At 36.0% G+C, this 20,391-nt stretch overlaps 1 protein-coding gene across 1 annotated transcript; it reads left to right on the forward strand.

Annotated features, from left to right (window-relative positions):
* The first annotated feature begins 5,472 nt into the window (after window positions 1–5,472).
* On the forward strand, window positions 5,473–20,143 carry LOC146916599 (S-protein homolog 24-like). The gene is made up of 2 exons (XM_085721681.1): window positions 5,473–5,857; window positions 19,965–20,143. Exons 1-2 carry the CDS (start codon window positions 5,473–5,475, stop codon window positions 20,141–20,143), a joined length of 564 nt encoding a protein of 187 aa, XP_085577807.1.
* Window positions 20,144–20,391: the final 248 nt, after the last annotated feature.

Consider the following 20,391-nt stretch of genomic DNA (forward strand, 5'->3'; position numbering starts at 1 on the left):
TTCATTCAAACCAATAGTATTCCCGATTAAGGTAGCTACCTTATTCTTCTGTAGTTTTACTTGGCCACAAGACCCGAGTCTTCATTATCTTGACGTTTACGACGAAAACAAAGACACTTGCAGAAATTGCTCATGGACAATAAATGTTGATGGTGGATGTTTGAATGGTGAGTGTCGTTCTTTTAAAAAAAATATCCAATTAATGGATGTAAGAGCTTAGCCTTGTAATTTTAAGGTACTCTTTCAAATTTAAGTGGGGGATGGTTGTAAAATGGCCAGAAGTGTCAATTTAATTAATAAAATATTTCCTGAGAAAAATTATATTTCTGTCAACTAGTTTTATAATCTTTCAATATTTATTTTAAGTATATTACTTATCACTCAAATTAAAAGTATTGAGTAATTGAAAATAAGAAGTAAACTATATGAGTTTTCTAGAAGTTATTGTTACTCTTACTATCTACAACAGTAAAATAAAATAAGAAGCGAACAACGTTCTCCTCCTACGCCATAATTTGTACGCGGATGCACTTCCAACGTAAGATATATAAAAAAACACACACACCCCAACACACAAAGATATATATATATATATATATATATATATATATATATATATATATAGATCATAAGAAGAGTTTCATCCCCAACAAAATTTGACTCGTTTGCCCCTTTGAAGAATGCTCGGTTGTTAGGAATAATACATTGTCATATACAAAGGTCGAGGGTTGAACTACGGACACCCCACTTATTCACCTTAAAGATATATTATAACCACTATACTATACTTGACAAAAATAACAATATAACACATTAAATATCTTTTATTTAATATGTTGACTCCCCTTTTTCGGCATATTATGTTGATGCTAGGACAATGGTTAGAAACAAAACTATTTTATTTTTCAAGAATAATTAAAAAAATCGTATAAATCAAATAAATTATTTTATTAAATATATAAGGTAATTTTTTAACAACAATAAGGTTTATTTTATAACACTTATCGATTTGTTTTACGTGTAATTTAATACAGAAACTCCCAAATATATATAAATTGTTTATACAACTAAATTTTTTTGGAAAGCTACCACCTCTGTTTCCCTCACCTTTTTGTAGGTTTTGGACAAGACTACACCAATACGGAGTAAAGTAAGCCAAGCACAAACTCCAGGGCCCAAAGCAGAGAATCAAAAAGCAATATTGAAAGAGCCTGATTCTCTAAATATGTATAGATTAATTACGCCGTCCGTTTAAAATTATAAGTGATTTTAAGAAAATTAATTTATAGTCATTTTACATTACCAATATAGCATTTACGTGACTTTTCCTATTATACTCTTAAATTTGTTGTGTTTTTTTATTGTTGAGTTGGCTTCATTTTGTTAAAACAATATTTTCTGGCAAGCTGTTGTACCAAATGACCTAGACATGTAGTACAACATCGTTCATGTGTAGTTGTACCGTATTTTGCCTTCATTGGCATGATGTACTTTTGTGTGTGATCTTAGAAGATTTGATTGAATATTTTTTTTGTGATACATGAGCTCCAATAAGCGTGTGGTTCTAAAAGCTTGCATGTGTTGGTTTATGTTGCCGTATATTTGAAGTTATTTTCCAACATAGATTTCATAAAAATATATTTTGCTTATAGAAATATTGTAGCTCAAGAATATAATTTTGTTCAACTGATTTGTTTAACCCATGCGAAGAAAAGTCCATGATGAGAAGAACAACTGGCTATATCAGGAGACTCTGACCCTAGTTCCTAATTGTGAAAGTGAGGATTAAAAGAAGAAATTATTAGGTTTTTTCGTTTGAGTCTTTGAGTTATTTTCTACACCTCTCCTGTGTCTCCCTTGAATATCAAAATGTTACGAGTTTGTTTGTTTGGTTGAGCTGTAATTATTCTTTGTATACCGCTCTAGTGCTTCTAGCCAGAATTGGTTTGTGTTTAGAGTTGTTCGCCTAATATTATTATAACTGTGATTGAGTCAATCACTGGGGAGTGGGGATATTGGTTGGGAGAAATTGAGAAGGGTTTCTCATATTTAGGGGGAGTCCTAGATAGAAATGCACGAGTAGTATTAGGAGAAGAAGCAGTGAATAAGGTTTGTTCACATAAGACTAGGAAATGATACTATTGAGAATGAATTTCCTTTCTTGGGTGGATGGTCCCCAGATGTAGGTGTTGTTGCACCGAACTGGGTTACCAAATCTCGTGTTCTTCTTAATCGCACTTTTTTTAATTTATTTCTATTATTTATTGTGCTATATTGTCGTGCCTATTTTCCAGGACATCACATAGAACATAATTCTTGGTATGTGTAAATTCCTTAAAAGCAACAAGTATTGTGAAACGGAGGCAATAACAAGGAAGGGTCACAAAATGATAAATAATTTAAAAAGTTTTGCTCACAATTAAGCCTTTTTTGTTGGTCAAACATGTAATAAATAAAAGTCAATGAACAAAAGTCAATGGACAATTCCAATGTTGTACGTGTATTATTTAAAATTAATCATTATAAAAAAAATTACTTTGAAAAACTTAAAGAAACGACCTCTCAATGCTCTATAAATTAAGATTGATGTAAGTCCTGTAGGCATTGTGCATACAACAATGGCAATTCCAAGTGCATCCACAATTATCAATACTCCTAATCATACTACTTGCATTTGAGGCTAGAGAGACTATCGCTATTGGTGCCAGGGTAAGAGTTACTATTGAAAATAACGTACGAGCTCCAAATCCAACAACCATGACTGTTCATTGCAAATCCAAAGATGATGATCTTGGATATCACACAGTCATATTTGGACAAAGTTACATGTTTTCATTCAAACCAATAGTATTCCCGATTAAGGTAGCTACCTTATTCTTCTGTAGTTTTACTTGGCCACAAGACCCGAGTCTTCATTATCTTGACGTTTACGACGAAAACAAAGACACTTGCAGAAATTGCTCATGGACAATAAATGTTGATGGTGGATGTTTGAATGGTGAGTGTCGTTCTTTTAAAAAAAATATCCAATTAATGGATGTAAGAGCTTAGCCTTGTAATTTTAAGGTACTCTTTCAAATTTAAGTGGGGGATGGTTGTAAAATGGCCAGAAGTGTCAATTTAATTAATAAAATATTTCCTGAGAAAAATTATATTTTTGTCAACTAGTTTTATAATCTTTCAATATTTATTTTAAGTATATTACTTATCACTCAAATTAAAAGTATTGAGTAATTGAAAATAAGAAGTAAACTATATGAGTTTTCTAGAAGTTATTGTTACTCTTACTATCTACAACAGTAAAATAAAATAAGAAGCGAACAACGTTCTCCTCCTACGCCATAATTTGTACGCGGATGCACTTCCAACGTAAGATATATAAAAAAACACACACACCCCAACACACAAAGATATATATATATATATATATATATATATATATATATATATATATATATATATAGATTTAGATCATAAGAAGAGTTTCATCCCCAACAAAATTTGACTCGTTTGCCCCTTTGAAGAAAGCTCGGTTGTTAGGAATAATACATTGTAATATACAAAGGTCGAGGGTTGAACTACGGACACCCCACTTATTCACCTTAAAGATAGATTATAACCATTATACTATACTTGACAAAAATAACAATATAACACATTAAATATCTTTTATTTAATATGTTGACCCCCCTATTTCGGCATAGTATGTTGATGCTAGGACAATGGTTAGAAACAAAACTATTTTATTTTTCAAGAATAATTAAAAAAATCGTATAAATCAAATAAATTATTTTATTAAATATATAAGGTATTTTTTTAACAACAATAAGGTTTATTTTATAACACTTATCGATTTGTTTTACGTGTAATTTAATACAGAAACTCCCAAATATATATAAATTGTTTATACAACTAAATTTTTTTGGAAAGCTACCACCTCTGTTTCCCTCACCTTTTTGTAGGTTTTGGACAAGACTACACCAATACGGAGTAAAGTAAGCCAAGCAAAAACTCCAGGGCCCTAAGCAGAGAATCAAAAAGCAATATTGAAAGAGCCTGATTCTCTAAATATGTATAGATTAATTACGCCGTCCGTTTAAAATTATAAGTGATTTTAAGAAAATTAATTTATCGTAAATTAAGTCATTTTACATTACCAATATAGCATTTACGTGACTTTTCCTATTATACTCTTAAATTTGTTGTGTTTTTTTATTGTTGAGTTGGCTTCATTTTGTTAAAACAATATTTTCTGGCAAGCTGTTGTACCAAATGACCTAGACATTTAGTACAACATCGTTCATGTGTAGTTGTACCGTATTTTGCCTTCATTGGCGTGATGTACTTTTGTGTGTGATCTTAGAAGATTTGATTGAATATTTTTTTTGTGATACATGAGCTCCAATAAGCGTGTGGTTCTAGAAGCTTGCATGTGTTGGTTTATGTTGCCGTATATTTGAAGTTATTTTCCAACATAGATTTCAAAAAAATATATTTTGCTTATAGAAATATTGTAGCTCAAAAATATAATTTTGTTCAACTGATTTGTTTAACCCATGCGAAGAAAAGTCCATGATGAGAAGAACAACTGGCTATATCAGGAGACTCCGACCCTAGTTCCTAATTGTGAAAGTGAGGATTAAAAGAAGAAATTATTAGGTTTTTTCGTTTGAGTCTTTGAGTTATTTTCTACACCTCTCCTGTGTCTCCCTTGAATATCAAAATGTTACGAGTTTGTTTGTTTGGTTGAGCTGTAATTATTCTTTGTATACTGCTCTAGTGCTTCTAGCCAGAATTGGTTTGTGTTTAGAGTTGTTCGCCTAATATTATTATAACTGTGATTGAGTCAATCACTGGGGAGTGGGGATATTGGTTGGGAGAAATTGAGAAGGGTTTCTCATATTTAGGGGGAGTCCTAGATAGAAATGCACGCGTAGTATTAGGAGAAGAAGCAGTGAATAAGGTTTGTTCACATAAGACTAGGAAATGATACTATTGAGAATGAATTTCCTTTCTTGGGTGGATGGTCCCCAGATGTAGGTGTTGTTGCACCGAACTGGGTTACCAAATCTCGTGTTCTTGTTAATCGCACTTTTTTTAATTTATTTCTATTATTTATTGTGATATATTGTCGTGCCTATTTTCCAGGACATCACATAGAACATAATTCTTGGTATGTGTAAATTCCTTAAAAGCAACAAGTATTGTGAAACGGAGGCAATAACAAGGAAGGGTCACAAAATGATAAATAATTTAAAAAGTTTTGCTCACAATTAAGCCTTTTTTGTTGGTCAAGCATGTAATAAATAAAAGTCAATGAACAAAAGTCAATGAACAATTCCAATGTTGTACGTGTATTATTTAAAATTAATCATTATAAAAAAAATTACTTTGAAAAACTTAAAGAAACGACCTCTCAATGCTCTATAAATTAAGATTGATGTAAGTCCTGTAGGCATTATGCATACAACAATGGCAATTCCAAGTGCATCCACCATAAAATTATCAATACTCCTAATCATACTACTTGCATTTGAGGCTAGAGAGACTATCGCTATTGGTGCCAGGGTAAGAGTTACTATTGAAAATAACGTACGAGCTCCAAATCCAACAACCATGACTGTTCACTGTAAATCCAAAGATGATGATCTTGGATATCACACAGTCATATTTGGACAAAGTTACATGTTTTCATTCAAACCAATAGTATTCCCGATTAAGGTAGCTACCTTATTCTTCTGTAGTTTTACTTGGCCACAAGACCCGAGTCTTCATTATCTTGACGTTTACGACGAAAACAAAGACACTTGCAGAAATTGCTCATGGACAATAAATGTTGATGGTGGATGTTTGAATGGTGAGTGTCGTTCTTTTAAAAAAAATATCCAATTAATGGATGTAAGAGCTTAGCCTTGTAATTTTAAGGTACTCTTTCAAATTTAAGTGGGGGATGGTTGTAAAATGGCCAGAAGTGTCAATTTAATTAATAAAATATTTCCTGTGAAAAATTATATTTTTGTCAACTAGTTTTATAATCTTTCAATATTTATTTTAAGTATATTACTTATCACTCAAATTAAAAGTATTGAGTAATTGAAAATAAGAAGTAAACTATATGAGTTTTCTAGAAGTTATTGTTACTCTTACTATCTACAACAGTAAAATAAAATAAGAAGCGAACAACGTTCTCCTCCTACGCCATAATTTGTACGCGGATGCACTTCCAACGTAAGATATATAAAAAAACACACACACCCCAACACACAAAGATATATATATATATATATATATATATATATATATATATATATATATATATATATATAGATTTAGATCATAAGAAGAGTTTCATCCCCAACAAAATTTGACTCGTTTGCCCCTTTGAAGAAAGCTCGGTTGTTAGGAATAATACATTGTAATATACAAAGGTCGAGGGTTGAACTACGGACACCCCACTTATTCACCTTAAAGATAGATTATAACCACTATACTATACTTGACAAAAATAACAATATAACACGTTAAATATCTTTTATTTAATATGTTGACCCCCCTTTTTCGGCATAGTATGTTGATGCTAGGACAATGGTTAGAAACAAAACTATTTTATTTTTCAAGAATAATTAAAAAAATCGTATAAATCAAATAAATTATTTTATTAAATATATAAGGTATTTTTTTAACAACAATAAGGTTTATTTTATAACACTTATCGATTTGTTTTACGTGTAATTTAATACAGAAACTCCCAAATATATATAAATTGTTTATACAACTAAATTTTTTTGGAAAGCTACCACCTCTGTTTCCCTCACCTTTTTGTAGGTTTTGGACAAGACTACACCAATACGGAGTAAAGTAAGCCAAGCACAAACTCCAGGGCCCTAAGCAGAGAATCAAAAAGCAATATTGAAAGAGCCTGATTCTCTAAATATGTATAGATTAATTACGCCGTCCGTTTAAAATTATAAGTGATTTTAAGAAAATTAATTTATCGTAAATTAAGTCATTTTACATTACCAATATAGCATTTACGTGACTTTTCCAATTATACTCTTAAATTTGTTGTGTTTTTTTATTGTTGAGTTGGCTTCATTTTGTTAAAACAATATTTTCTGGCAAGCTGTTGTACCAAATGACCTAGACATGTAGTACAACATCGTTCATGTGTAGTTGTACCGTATTTTGCCTTCATTGGCGTGATGTACTTTTGTGTGTGATCTTAGAAGATTTGATTGAATATTTTTTTTGTGATACATGAGCTCCAATAAGCGTGTGGTTCTAGAAGCTTGCATGTGTTGGTTTATGTTGCCGTATATTTGAAGTTATTTTCCAACATAGATTTCAAAAAAAAATATTTTGCTTATAGAAATATTGTAGTTCAAAAATATAATTTTGTTCAACTGATTTGTTTAACCCATGCGAAGAAAAGTCCATGATGAGAAGAACAACTGGCTATATCAGGAGACTCCGACCCTAGTGCCTAATTGTGAAAGTGAGGATTAAAAGAAGAAATTATTAGGTTTTTTCGTTTGAGTCTTTGAGTTATTTTCTACACCTCTCCTGTGTCTCCCTTGAATATCAAAATGTTACGAGTTTGTTTGTTTGGTTGAGCTGTAATTATTCTTTGTATACCGCTCTAGTGCTTCTAGCCAGAATTGGTTTGTGTTTAGAGTTGTTCGCCTAATATTATTATAACTGTGATTGAGTCAATCACTGGGGAGTGGGGATATTGGTTGGGAGAAATTGAGAAGGGTTTCTCATATTTAGGGGGAGTCCTAGATAGAAATGCACGCGTAGTATTAGGAGAAGAAGCAGTGAATAAGGTTTGTTCACATAAGACTAGGAAATGATACTATTGAGAATGAATTTCCTTTCTTGGGTGGATGGTCCCCAGATGTAGGTGTTGTTGCACCGAACTTGGTTACCAAATCTCGTGTTCTTCTTAATCGCACTTTTTTTTAATTTATTTCTATTATTTATTATGATATATTGTCGTGCCTATTTTCCAGGACATCACATAGAACATAATTCTTGGTATGTGTAAATTCCTTAAAAGCAACAAGTATTGTGAAACGGAGGCAATAACAAGGAAGGGTCACAAAATGATAAATAATTTAAAAAGTTTTGCTCACAATTAAGCCTTTTTTGTTGGTCAAGCATGTAATAAATAAAAGTCAATGAACAAAAGTCAATGAACAATTCCAATGTTGTACGTGTATTATTTAAAAAAAATTACTTTGAAAAACTTAAAGAAACGACCTCTCAATGCTCTATAAATTAAGATTGATGTAAGTCCTGTAGGCATTGTGCATACAACAATGGCAATTCCAAGTGCATCCACCTTAAAATTATCAATACTCCTAATCATACTACTTGCATTTGAGGCTAGAGAGACTAAAATGCCTAAAATGGGTTTTAATACAGGAAATGACTAAAATGCCCTTTTTCATTATTTTTGCAAATAAAGTTGAAATAAAATGCAGAGAAATATGCAATTGATCAGAGACAATCTTCAAATAACTTGGAATGCAAGAAAACCCTTTTGGATGGCTTAAAATGCAAGAAAACCACAGACAAAATCACAATTGAAAATATTTTCAAAACAAAGACAGTAACATATGCAGAGAAAGCATGGTGAAATATCAGGGTAAAACAATATCGAATTGGCAATCTCTCAAGAGTAATAGACACATATCAAAGATGGAAAAACATTTTGAACAAGTATTTTTAGGTCCAAAATTAGGGTATGACAGCTGCCCCTATTTAAGTTTCTTTGTCCGGAGGGTCAAGAGACGAAGTCTTTGATTTGACGGGACGAAGATACTTAAATATCAACATTTGCACTGTTTTTGGACATAAAAATACGCTCTCACATTTGCAAAAACATGAATGCCATGCAACATTTTGATTATGAATGCAAGACAAACGAATGGAGTCTACAGAGCATGTCATATCACTGGGGATCTAGGTAGACATTAACAGGGTAGACAAATTAGGGGACGAAAGGTAGGTACAAGCTGTTCTTTGGATCGAACTGGCCACTTGACCAAGTGATACAAACAAAAGATGGGTACAAGCTGTTCTTTGGATCGAACTTGCTACTTGACTGGGGATAGAAGTACAAGACAGGTACAAGCTGTTCTTTGGATCGAACTTGTCACTTGACCGGAAACATAGACATATAGGCATGTACAAGCTGTTCTTTGGATCGAACTTGCTACTTGATCAATATCACAACATGCAGGCAGGTCCAAACTGTTCTTTGGATCGAACTTGCTATTTGACCGATAACAAAACATAAGCAGGGTACAAACTGTTCTTTGGATCGAACTTGTCGTTTGACCGGAAACACAGGCATATAAGCAGGTACAAGCTGTTCTTTGGATCGAACTAGCCACTTGACCAATGACAAAACATATAGCAAGATACAAATTGAGAGTAGATCGACATTGACTGGACTTGAAGATAGACATGACCATTATCGTTGGCCCAGAAGAAACTTTCACAAAGATTTAATCATAGACATCAAATTTGCAGGTAGAAACATGGCCAAGTAACGTTGGCTCACAGAAATTTCACAGGAGTTTTCACATAGACATAAACAGAGACTTTAACAGAGACATTAACAGAGGCATTATCAGAGACATTGAATTGAAGATTGAGATTGAAAGAGACATAGGCATTGAATTGAATTGAGAGTTGAGATAGAAAATGCAACATGTATATATGGTATAACAGTCTTACAAATGCATGAGCACATAGAATGCATCATTATGCATGTATGAATGGTTGGAAATGCATGATTGGTTTACAATTTGGCAGGACAGTTTCACAGAGACAGACAAAACATTGGAAGATTGGGCACGTGGTGGCTCGTGCTATAACATATACACACAGGAATCCTCCTTGGAGAGACCGTCGTTGAGAGACGTATCGAAACCATGGCTGAGGGCAATATATCACTTCACATATATAAAACTTGCAGAAGAGGGAACCTTGGAAGATTCCTTGATACAGGTCGCCATTGCTAGGCGTGTCAGTGCTGGGTAAACATTGGATGTTCGCATCTGTGGTCAATGCTCTTCATATCATTTTTCATTCTTTCATTTTTCATTCTTTCATTTTTCAATCCCATTTTTGCCTGAACCGCCATTTCGGGTTTTCGATTCACCGGGAATAAATTCTTCTCATTGCCCCATTTTTGCCTGAATTGCCTTCATAGGTTGTCAATCAGCGGGGTGCTCATTTTTGCCTAAGCCGCCCTTTCGGGTTTTCAACTTTGCGAGCTTTTTATTTGCATTTTTCAATTTTTTTATTTTCATTCTGTTTTTTCGTTCTTTCCATTGACCACAGATCATCCTAGGGAACAACCTGCTTGTAACATGTATTGAAATGGACATTGATACACATTTATTCATGCATGTTTCACTGGAATGTACCCTATTGCTCAGGTTTGCTTTCAAAATAGACAGAAAAAGGATTTTTCAATTTTCAAAGATGTTTGTTTCAGACATTGACATTATCAAATAGAAAGAAAATATTTTGTATATAGCATTGAAAATAGAAAGAAAATAGAATTTCAAACAAAAGCACAGGCTCAAATTGAGGTAGAAGGGTGAAAGTCAGCCAAAGGCATAACTCCACGGATTTACAAAGCTTGGAAAATGGTAATTTTATTGGTTGGTGGTACATTGAACACGATGACCACTACATTTCATAGAAATTTTGAATTCACAAGTACAGAAGCTTCTGATGAAGACGATCATTGACAGTTGCAAATGCCCCAAGGGGTGATGGTGATTTGCCAGATATAGTTACTTGTCTTTCATTATCAATCTCATTTTTGCATGAACCGCCCTTTCGGGTTTTCGGCTCATCGAGACGCTCGTTTTTGCCTGAGTTGCATACAATCTCAGCGAGCTTCTTCATATTCATTTTTTTGTCCCTAAATTTTGCCTGGATCGCCCTTTCGGGTTTTCGATCCACCAGGAAGCGCATTTTTGGCTAGGCCGCCCTTTCGGGTTTTCGACCTACCACGCTGTTCTTTTAATATTTTTAGACAAAGTATTTCTTGACTATATCGGCATTTATAGGATTCGGAAGTTCAACACCATCCATGTGTGTAAGGATCAAATCACCACCATAGAAAGCCTTCTTGACAACATAAGGACCTTCATAGTTAGGTGTCCACTTGCCCCTTGGGTCGGGTTGCTGGCTTATCCTCCTTTTCAATACAAGTTCACCTTCCTTGAATTCACGAGGCCGGACTTTCTTGTCAAAAGCATTCTTCATTCGCACTTGATACAACTATCCATGAGTCATAGCATCCATGCATTTCTCTTCAATCAAATTCAACTGATCATACCGACTTTGACACCATTCAGCCTCAGTTAATTTTGCTTCCATGATCACTCGAAGAGACGGAATCTCCACTTCCAGAGGGAGAACTGCTTCAATACCATATACCAGAGAAAAATGTGTTGCCCCGGTTGAAATGCGCACTGTAGTACGGTAACCATGCAATGCAAAAGGTAGCATCTCATGCCAGTCTTTGTAAGTAGTGACCATCTTCTGAACAATCCTCTTGATGTTCTTGTTAGCGGCCTCAACTGCACCATTCATCTGAGGTCTATAAGGAGAAGAGTTGTGATGTTCAATCTTGAATTCTTCACATAAAGCTCGCATTATGTTATTGTTCAGATTGGAACCATTGTCAGTGATGATCTTGCTGGGAACACCGTGTCGGCGGATGATGTTATTCTTGATAAACTTCACTACCACTTGCTTGGTCATATTAGCATAGGAAGCAGCTTCAACCCATTTGGTGAAGTAATCAATTGCCACTAAAATGAAACGATGACCATTGGAAGCTTTTGGTTCAATTCTTCCGATCATGTCGATGCCCCACATAGAGAAAGGCCATGGGGAAGAGATAACATTGAGGGCATGTGGAGGCACATGAATCTTGTCAGCATAGATTTGACATTTGTGGCATCTCTTGGCATGTTTGTAGCAGTCACGCTCGATAGTCATCCAGTAATAGCCGGCTCTTAACAGTTTTCTTGACATAGTGTGACCCGTAGCATGGGTCCCAAAAGTACCGTCATGTACATCATGCATCAATTTCTCAGCTTCTTGTTCATCAACACATCTCAACAAGACCATATCATAGTTCCTCTTGTATAGGATTTCTCCGTCCAGAAGGAATCTACTAGCCCATCTCCTCAGGGTCTTTTTATCCCTATTGGAAGCGCCATGTGGATATTCATGATTCTGCAAGAACTGCTTGATGTTATAATACCAAGGTTTTCCATCATTCACATTTTCATCAGTCTGACTAGGTGCTTTTTCAATAGTAAACACATGAGCGGGTCTATCAAGACGCTGCACTTTGATTATGGGCACGTCATTCCAGTGGTTCACACGAAACATGGAAGACAAAGTAGCAAGGGCATCAGCCATCTGATTTTCATCCCGAGGGATATGGTGTAGCTCAACCTTCGTAAAATATGTCAACAAACGTCTTGCATAGTCACGGTAAGGGATCAGCTTCTCATGATGAGTCTCCCATTCACCTTTTATCTGATTAATGACAAGCGCGGAATCACCGTAGATGTCAAGATGCTTGATTCTCATATCAATGGCTTCTTCAATTCCCAAGATACACGCTTCATATTCAGCCATATTGTTCGTGCATTCAAAAGTTATTCGAGCAGTGAAAGGAATGTGGTGCCCCTGCGGAGTTACAATAATGGCCCCAATCCCTTTACCATAAGCATTGACAGCGCCATCAAATACGAACCCCCATTTGCTGTTGGGGTCTGGCCCTTCATCAATCAGCGGTTCCTCACAGTCTTTTGCTTTCAGATACATAATCTCTTCATCAGAGAATTCAAACTTAATCGGCTGGTAATCATCAAGAGGTTGACAAGCAAGATGCTCAGCAAGGAAGCTTCCTTTGATTGCTTTTTGAGCTTTATACACAATATCATATTCAGACAACAACATTTGCCAACGTGCAATCTTTCCAGTAACAGCAGGCTTTTCAAAGATGTATTTGATTGGATCCATTCAGGATATCAACCAAGTTGTATGATTCACCATATAATGACGCAGGCGTTTGGCAGCCCAACCTAAAGCACAACAAGTCTTTTCAAGCATTGTATACCGAGTCTCACAGTCGGTGAATTTCTTGCTCAGATAGTAGATAACATGTTCTCTCTTCCCAGTCTCGTCTTGTTGACCGAGAACACAACCCATGGGTCCATTTAACACTGACAGATACATAATCAAAGGCCTTCCTTCCACTGGCGGGCCAAGGATAGGTGGTTCTAACAGGTATTCCTTGATGCTATCAAAGGCTTCCTGGCATTCATCATTCCATACAACAGGCTGATTCTTTCTGTGCAATTTGAAAATTGGTCCACAAGTAGCAGTCATATGAGATATGAATCTGGATACGTAATTCAGGCATCCGAGGAAACCTCTGACTTGCTTTTCAGTTTGAGGGGCCGGCATCTCTCTGATAGCTCGGACTTTGTCAGGATCAACTTCAATGCCTCTTTGGCTGACAATGAAGCCTATCAACTTTCCAGATCTTACACCAAATGTACATTTGTTGGGATTCAACCGCAACTTGTACTTTCTCAACCTTTCAAACATCTTTTTCAAGTACACAACATGCTGCTCTTCATCACTTGATTTCACAATCATGTCATCAACATATACTTCAATTTCTTTGTGAATCATATCATGAAACAGAGTGGTCATACCCCTTTGATAGGTGGCACCAGCATTTATCAAGCCGAAAGGCATTACCTTATAACAGAATGTTCCCCATGGAGTGATGAAGGACGTCTCTTCTCTATCTTCAGGCGACATCCGTATCTGATTATAGCCAGAGAAACCATCCATAAAGGAGAACACTTTGGATTGAGCAGTACTGTCAACGAGTACATCAATATGAGGCAATGGGAAGTTATCTTTTGGACTGGCTTTATTCAAATCTCTGTAATTGTTTTATCTTGGTTTTTGGGTGTCAAACATTGATTAAGTTTGAACCTTTTTAACCTTTGATATCTCATTTTTTCTTGGGAAGGGAAAAAATAAGCAAAACCCTTGAGAATCGAGGTCCGGGAGTTGTTTTCGCTACGGGAAGGTGTTAGGCACCCATAATGACTATAGTATCCTATAGGAACCGTCTTTACTTTCTACGCGCGCGCTTTATTTTTAAATGCTATTTGAAAGTGATATTTACACCTAAGAGTTTACTAAGTCAAGAATTGGAGGGAGGAGAAAGTGTTTGAATTTTTGTTTTATTTGAATTGAAGGAATTTTGATTCCTTGCCTACGTACCCTTTTAAGGGATCAAATCCACCGTAGTTCTCTTCCAAAAATGTTTTTGTTTTTGTTGGTTGATTTTAAGTTTGAAAATTGGACTTTGAAGAATGAGAGAGAGAGGCCTGAAGGGCATAAGATTGGAAAAGAGTGGGGTGGAATTAGTTATTTTGCAAATGGAGTCTTGTATGGTTAAAGTTCATTAAAATTTTATTTAAGAAAATAAAAGGAAAATCAATGGAACTTTGATCCCAAAGTTTATTTAGAAAATGATTTGAGTGACATTGTTCATATTTTTTGGAAAAGAGAATTTTTCTAAGTATCGCGATTCCTAAGCATACATCTAAACATACATTCCCTAAGCATACATCTAAAGTAACCATGTGTTGTGTGTGCATATGTCGGTGCTTGTGTCAGTGTACATCATTAGAGTCCATTGTCCTTTACATCATTTGCCTAAATACAAACTACTTCCCTTTGTGAGAACTTAGTCTCACATAAAATGAATTAAAGCCAAAACAAAGTGCAATAGGAAGGAAATGGGGAATGAAGTGAAGATGGTGAGGGATGCTTATGAAACAATGAACAAAGTGGTTAGTGACAATAGGCATAGGATGATAAGAAAATAGGCAAGGAGAAAGGCATAACAACATGGTAAAATGGCAAGAAAAAGTGACAAAGTACACCTAACAAAATACCAAAATCCCAAGCAAGCAAAAGACTCATAACCCTCACATTATGACATTTTCCAAAGAGTTTTAAGCTCAGCCCTAATGTGAGAGTTATAAGAGAATCTCAAGCCAAAAAGTCATGGTACATTCTTAGGTCTATTTTGCACTCAATCACATGTTAAAATTCAAGTAACTTGCCATATAAGAAACTAGTTATCATATATCACAAACAGCACCAAATACACTAAACCAAGGGCAAACATATCACAAAATTGATTCATCAAGTATCAATCATTATGAGATCAAGTATTGGAATCAAATTATGCAAAGAAAACTTCACAAATGTTGACAAAAAGCACCAAAACATCACAAGCAAGATCACCTATGTTTTTATATCCATTTTTCATGTCAAAATATCATAGGAAACTAGTATTAAACATCAAGTATGATTGCAAGAAAATTCTCAAGATTTTAGAAATTTTAACAAGATTTTTTTTGACAAGAAATGGAAAAGAAATGAATCAACAAAAGAACAAAATATTTCCTCATTTTTTGATGAATACTTAACATATAAATACATCAAGATTCATCAAAAATGACAAGAAAATGATTTGAACAATCTTTAAGCATTTTAAGGGTTTTTTAATGAGACAGAGGTGTAAAAAGTATTAGGCAGCGTAGGAATAGCAAGAAAAACATAAGAATATAAAGCCTGCACAAGAAAAGAACCCAGGCCTAAGGGAACGTGGATCCTGGATCATCCAAATGTATCAGGGACGTTGGATTGATCCAGTTCCTAAAACCCTAGATCAGACAGTGTAAACACATGGTCCAAGGGTGAACCAGACCGGTTCGAATGAACCAGTTCGGTTCACGCCTATATAAAAGCAAAAGAGGCCGGTTCTTTTCATTCTTAACCCTAGTTTCTCTCTCTAAGGCTCTCTCTCTCTCTCTCAGAGCTCTGCAAAGAACTCGCCGGAGAGGATGAATACCGGTCGGAAACTTCATCTTCTCCGACATAGCCTCCAGATTCCGATGAACATGAAACTTAAACGTTTTTTTAGAACAGAAACACCGTAACACTCGTTTCTTCGTCCTCTATCTGAATCTTTCATTATTTCTTGCAAAAAATTTGTAGATCTTCCTAGATCTACACTTTTAGGGTTCGGTTATGTTGAGACTGACGAAGAACAAGTTGAAACGATGTTATGACGTTCGTCTTTACGGTGTAAATCCTCACCTCTTCCTCTATTTGCAAACGTTTTCAAGAAAAAATGAGGAAAGAAGTGAAGATTCACACCGATTCACTTCGATCTGACTTCGCTGATGTATTTAAAGGAAAAAACTGAGAAGTTTTACGTGTTTACCTGTTGGAAATTGGTGATTCGAAGGAAAACAAAGGAAGATTCCTTGATTCTTCTCTGATCTTCTGGTGAACGCTTCGTTGTTGTTTCAACTAAAAAGATAAAACGGTGAGTCTGTTTTGACGCACCGGTCTGATTCTTTCTCCTCTATCTTCTTCTCTGGTTCGATCTTACTTTGATCCTTCTTCTTCTCTCCTTTAATCTCCTTCTTGTGATCGCCTTTGAGCTCGAATTGCAAGAAGAGGGAAGAGATGCAGTTCGATGATGATGATTTTCGAAGAAAATCACTGAGAACTTGCACGAATCCGATTGAATTTGATGAAAATTTGTTGAATTGAAATGGTTTTGGTTTTGATTCTCTGAGAATTTTCGTTGATTTTTGTGTAATTGGTGATGAATTTGTTAATTTTGTGTTTGTTTTGGTGAATCTGGAAACAGTTAGGGTTTGTTAGGTGATGAAGTTCTTCATGAACTTCATCACGTTCTTGACGAAAATGTGACTTTGATCCACTTTTTGAGAGAGAGAGAAAGGGTTGTGTTTGCGTGATTTGGCTGTGATGTGTCACTGAGTTATTGAGGTCTCTCTTCTGACCTTGACCTTGACCATGAGTTGGCTTTTATAGCTGATGACTGTGATACTTGGACCAATGAGAGACTGCCATGTGGACCTGGACCAATGGGAACTTGACACCTGTACCTGGACTTGTAACTGACTCGGCTTTGGCTTAAAATTGACCTGAGGACCTTTTTACAATTCTTTGAAATTAAGGGACCAATCTGCAATAAAAAAAATGGACTAAAAAAGAATTTGACACTAGTAGGGACTGTTCTGCAATTAACTAAAACTTGTGGACTAAACTGCAATTATGGAAAAAGGACTTAAAAATGCAATTACTAGAAGTTTTAGGACTAAAATGAAAATTAAAATAAAATTGGTAAATGGAAAATAACGTAAAGTGAAACGATTAAAAACAACAAGACGGCCTAAAATGAACCAACTACTAAATGAGGTACTTTAAAGTAACCTCTCTCTGCCAAAATTTCGTGTGAAATGACCAAAATGCCCCTAGGGACTAAAATGACTCAAAACGTCTGAGATGCAATTTTAAAATGGTTTTTTTAATAGGGAATTAAAGCAAGAGTTTATACAAACTAAATGAAAAGACTCAGAGACAATTTTTAGGGATTAAACAGAGTTTTAACATAGGAAATGACCAAAATGCCCCTAGGGGCTAAACTTACTCAAAATGACTTCAAATGTAATTTTTGGAATGGGTTTTGACATTGAATTAAAACAAGGACTTATACAAATCAAATGAAAAGACACAAACAATTTTCAAGGACTAAAATGAGTTTGGATGCAGGAAATGACTAAAATACCCTTTTTCATGAATTTTGCAAGTAATATTGAAATAAGATGCAGAGAAAGATGCAACTGATCAGAGACAAATTCAAATGACTTTGAAATGCAAGAAAAATATTTTTGGATGATTTGAAATGCAAGAAAACATAGACAAATACACAGTTGAAAAGATTTTTAAAGCTATATTGAGAGATAAAGCAGGGCAAAATGTCAGTGTAAACAACAGCAAGTTGGCAATTCTTCAAGAGTAATAGACATATATTCAAGATAGAAGAAATATTTTGAATAAGTATTTTTAGGTCCAAAATTAGGGTATAACAGTAATCAACACACATCCAAACTTTCCCATCTTTCTTCGGTACTGGTACAATGTTGGCGATCCACTCAGGATATTCAGCTGTCATGAGGAAACCTGCGTCAATTTGCTTTTGCACCTCAGCCTTAATCTTAAGAGCCATGTTTAGACGAGACCTTCTCAATTTCTTCTTGACGGGAGGGCATTCAGGTCTTGTCGGTATCCGATGCTCCACAATCTTGGGATCTAGACTCGGCATATCTTCATAGGACCATGCGAAGACATCTGGATAATCACGGAGAAGCTGAGTAATCTTCTTTTTCACTTATGGCTCAAGTGCAGCACCAATTTTGATCTCTCGCTTGTTCTCTTCAGTACCCAAATTAACGAGCTCAATCTCTTCCTGGTGAGGCTGAATGGCTCTTCTTTCTTCAAGCAGTCGAGTGATCTCATACGGTATCTCTTCATCATCCTCCTCATCTTCAGCTTCATATACAGGGAATTCAAAATTTGGACGAACCGTAGGGTCACTGTGTTCAATGGGTTTATTATGGTTCAATCTGCATAATATGATTGGGATGATTTTAGAAAAAGGTTTTCTCATGAGATTTTTGAAATTAATAAGAAAGTAAAGATGTTTTGGTTTTTTCTGGCATTACCATTATTTCCAAGAAAAAGGTACTAAAAAATAAAGAAAACCAAGAGTCGCGGAAAAGACGACAACTTTTATTGATAACAGCAATGCCGAAACAAACATGCCCTTACAAAGACATCACTTTCGCCTTGGGCAGAGCGAAAGGATTGTTATTTTGAAAACAAAGGAAAGCATGAGCAACAAGACACATTACATGGAAGTATGCATGACTAAAGGAATATCAACAGCCTCCCAATTTCTCACGGTGCCTCCTGGTACAACGAACACAGGCACATGACTATTTTCAGCAGCATCTTCGGCGATAGCGTTGATAAACCCAGCACTATAGAAAGTTCCTGTTGAAACGCCTGAGGTCGGGGAGAACCCAAGGCCCTCTTTGCGCTTATTCTCCAAAATCTGTATCACTTTGCCCCAGCCAGCAGCTTGCCCTTCTTGAACAGCTTTCTGGGCGTCTTTCAATGAAGCCATAGTAGCACTAGCTCTCCGGGGTTCCTCACCTTCAACAGTCAAGCCTTGAAATGACGTCCCTTCAGCGGACCCTGCTTCAACACAAGAGAAAGATGACACTTGGCTAACCAGATACGCTTCTTCACCATGTACAGTGACAAGCTTACCATTCCTCACAAAGTTGAGCTTTTGATGCAGAGTGGAAGTACTGCCCCAGCATCGTGAATCCACGGTCTTCCGAGGAGGCAACTGTAAGAGGCGTTGATGTCCATGATTTGGAAAGTGATTTGGAATGTCTCCGGACCAATAGTAATTGGCAGATCTACCTCTCCAAGAACATCCTTACGAGATCCGTCAAAAGCCTTAACCAAATAGATGCTTCCTCTTAGATAAAATCCATGATGACTCAACTGTCTCAGTGTAGACTCAGGCATTACGTTTAAGGACGATCCAGTGTCTACCAACACATTAAATATCAGGTCAGACTTACAGTGCACTGAGATATGCAAAGCTAAGTTGTGGTATTTCCCTGCTTCGGGGAGTTCATCGTCACCAAACCATAAGTTATTACAAGCAGTAATGTTACCCACTATTCCATCGAACTGATCCACGGAGACTTCATGATCGACATAGGCTTGTTCCAGCACTTTCATCAACACTTTCCTGTGAGCTTCTGAGCTCAGGAGTAAAGACAAGATGGATATTTTTGATGGAGTTTGCAGCAGTTGGTCTACAATCTTATAATCGCTCTTTTTGATGAGCCTCAAAATCTCGTCCAGATTAGACTCTTCAATAGACTGGCCCGATGGGCTGGCATTCTTGTCAACAGGAGGAGCAACCGGTGGAGTTACTGTGGCAGCAGGTGTAACGACCTTCTTCTGGAACAAGGGTGGACGGACCCTTCCACTTCTCAGAGTTGTAGTTTCTTCAGCAATGTTACCAACCACAGCTGGGGATACTAGAGGCATTTCTATCCCATTCTCAACCATAGTCGCATCATACTTGTAAGGGATTGCCTTAGTTGAGGCATAAGATACCGGGCCAGGTAGCCTGATCACTAAGGGTTCGTCCTTCCTTGTCTGAGGTACACTCCTGGCAGGAGAATCATGAAACACTGGCACAATTATACAAACGTCACTAGCAATCAAGTGTTTGTTGTCCATTAAACTCTGTATATCATCCTGTACAGTACAACAGCCCATAGGATTCTGAAGACACTCTGAACAGGAAGCATGATCGTGATTAAACAAGGAAGC

This window comes from Medicago sativa, chromosome 6 (assembly GCF_051527215.1).
Source record: "Medicago sativa cultivar Bolivia chromosome 6, Bolivia_mono, whole genome shotgun sequence".
Taxonomy (NCBI): domain Eukaryota; kingdom Viridiplantae; phylum Streptophyta; class Magnoliopsida; order Fabales; family Fabaceae; genus Medicago; species Medicago sativa.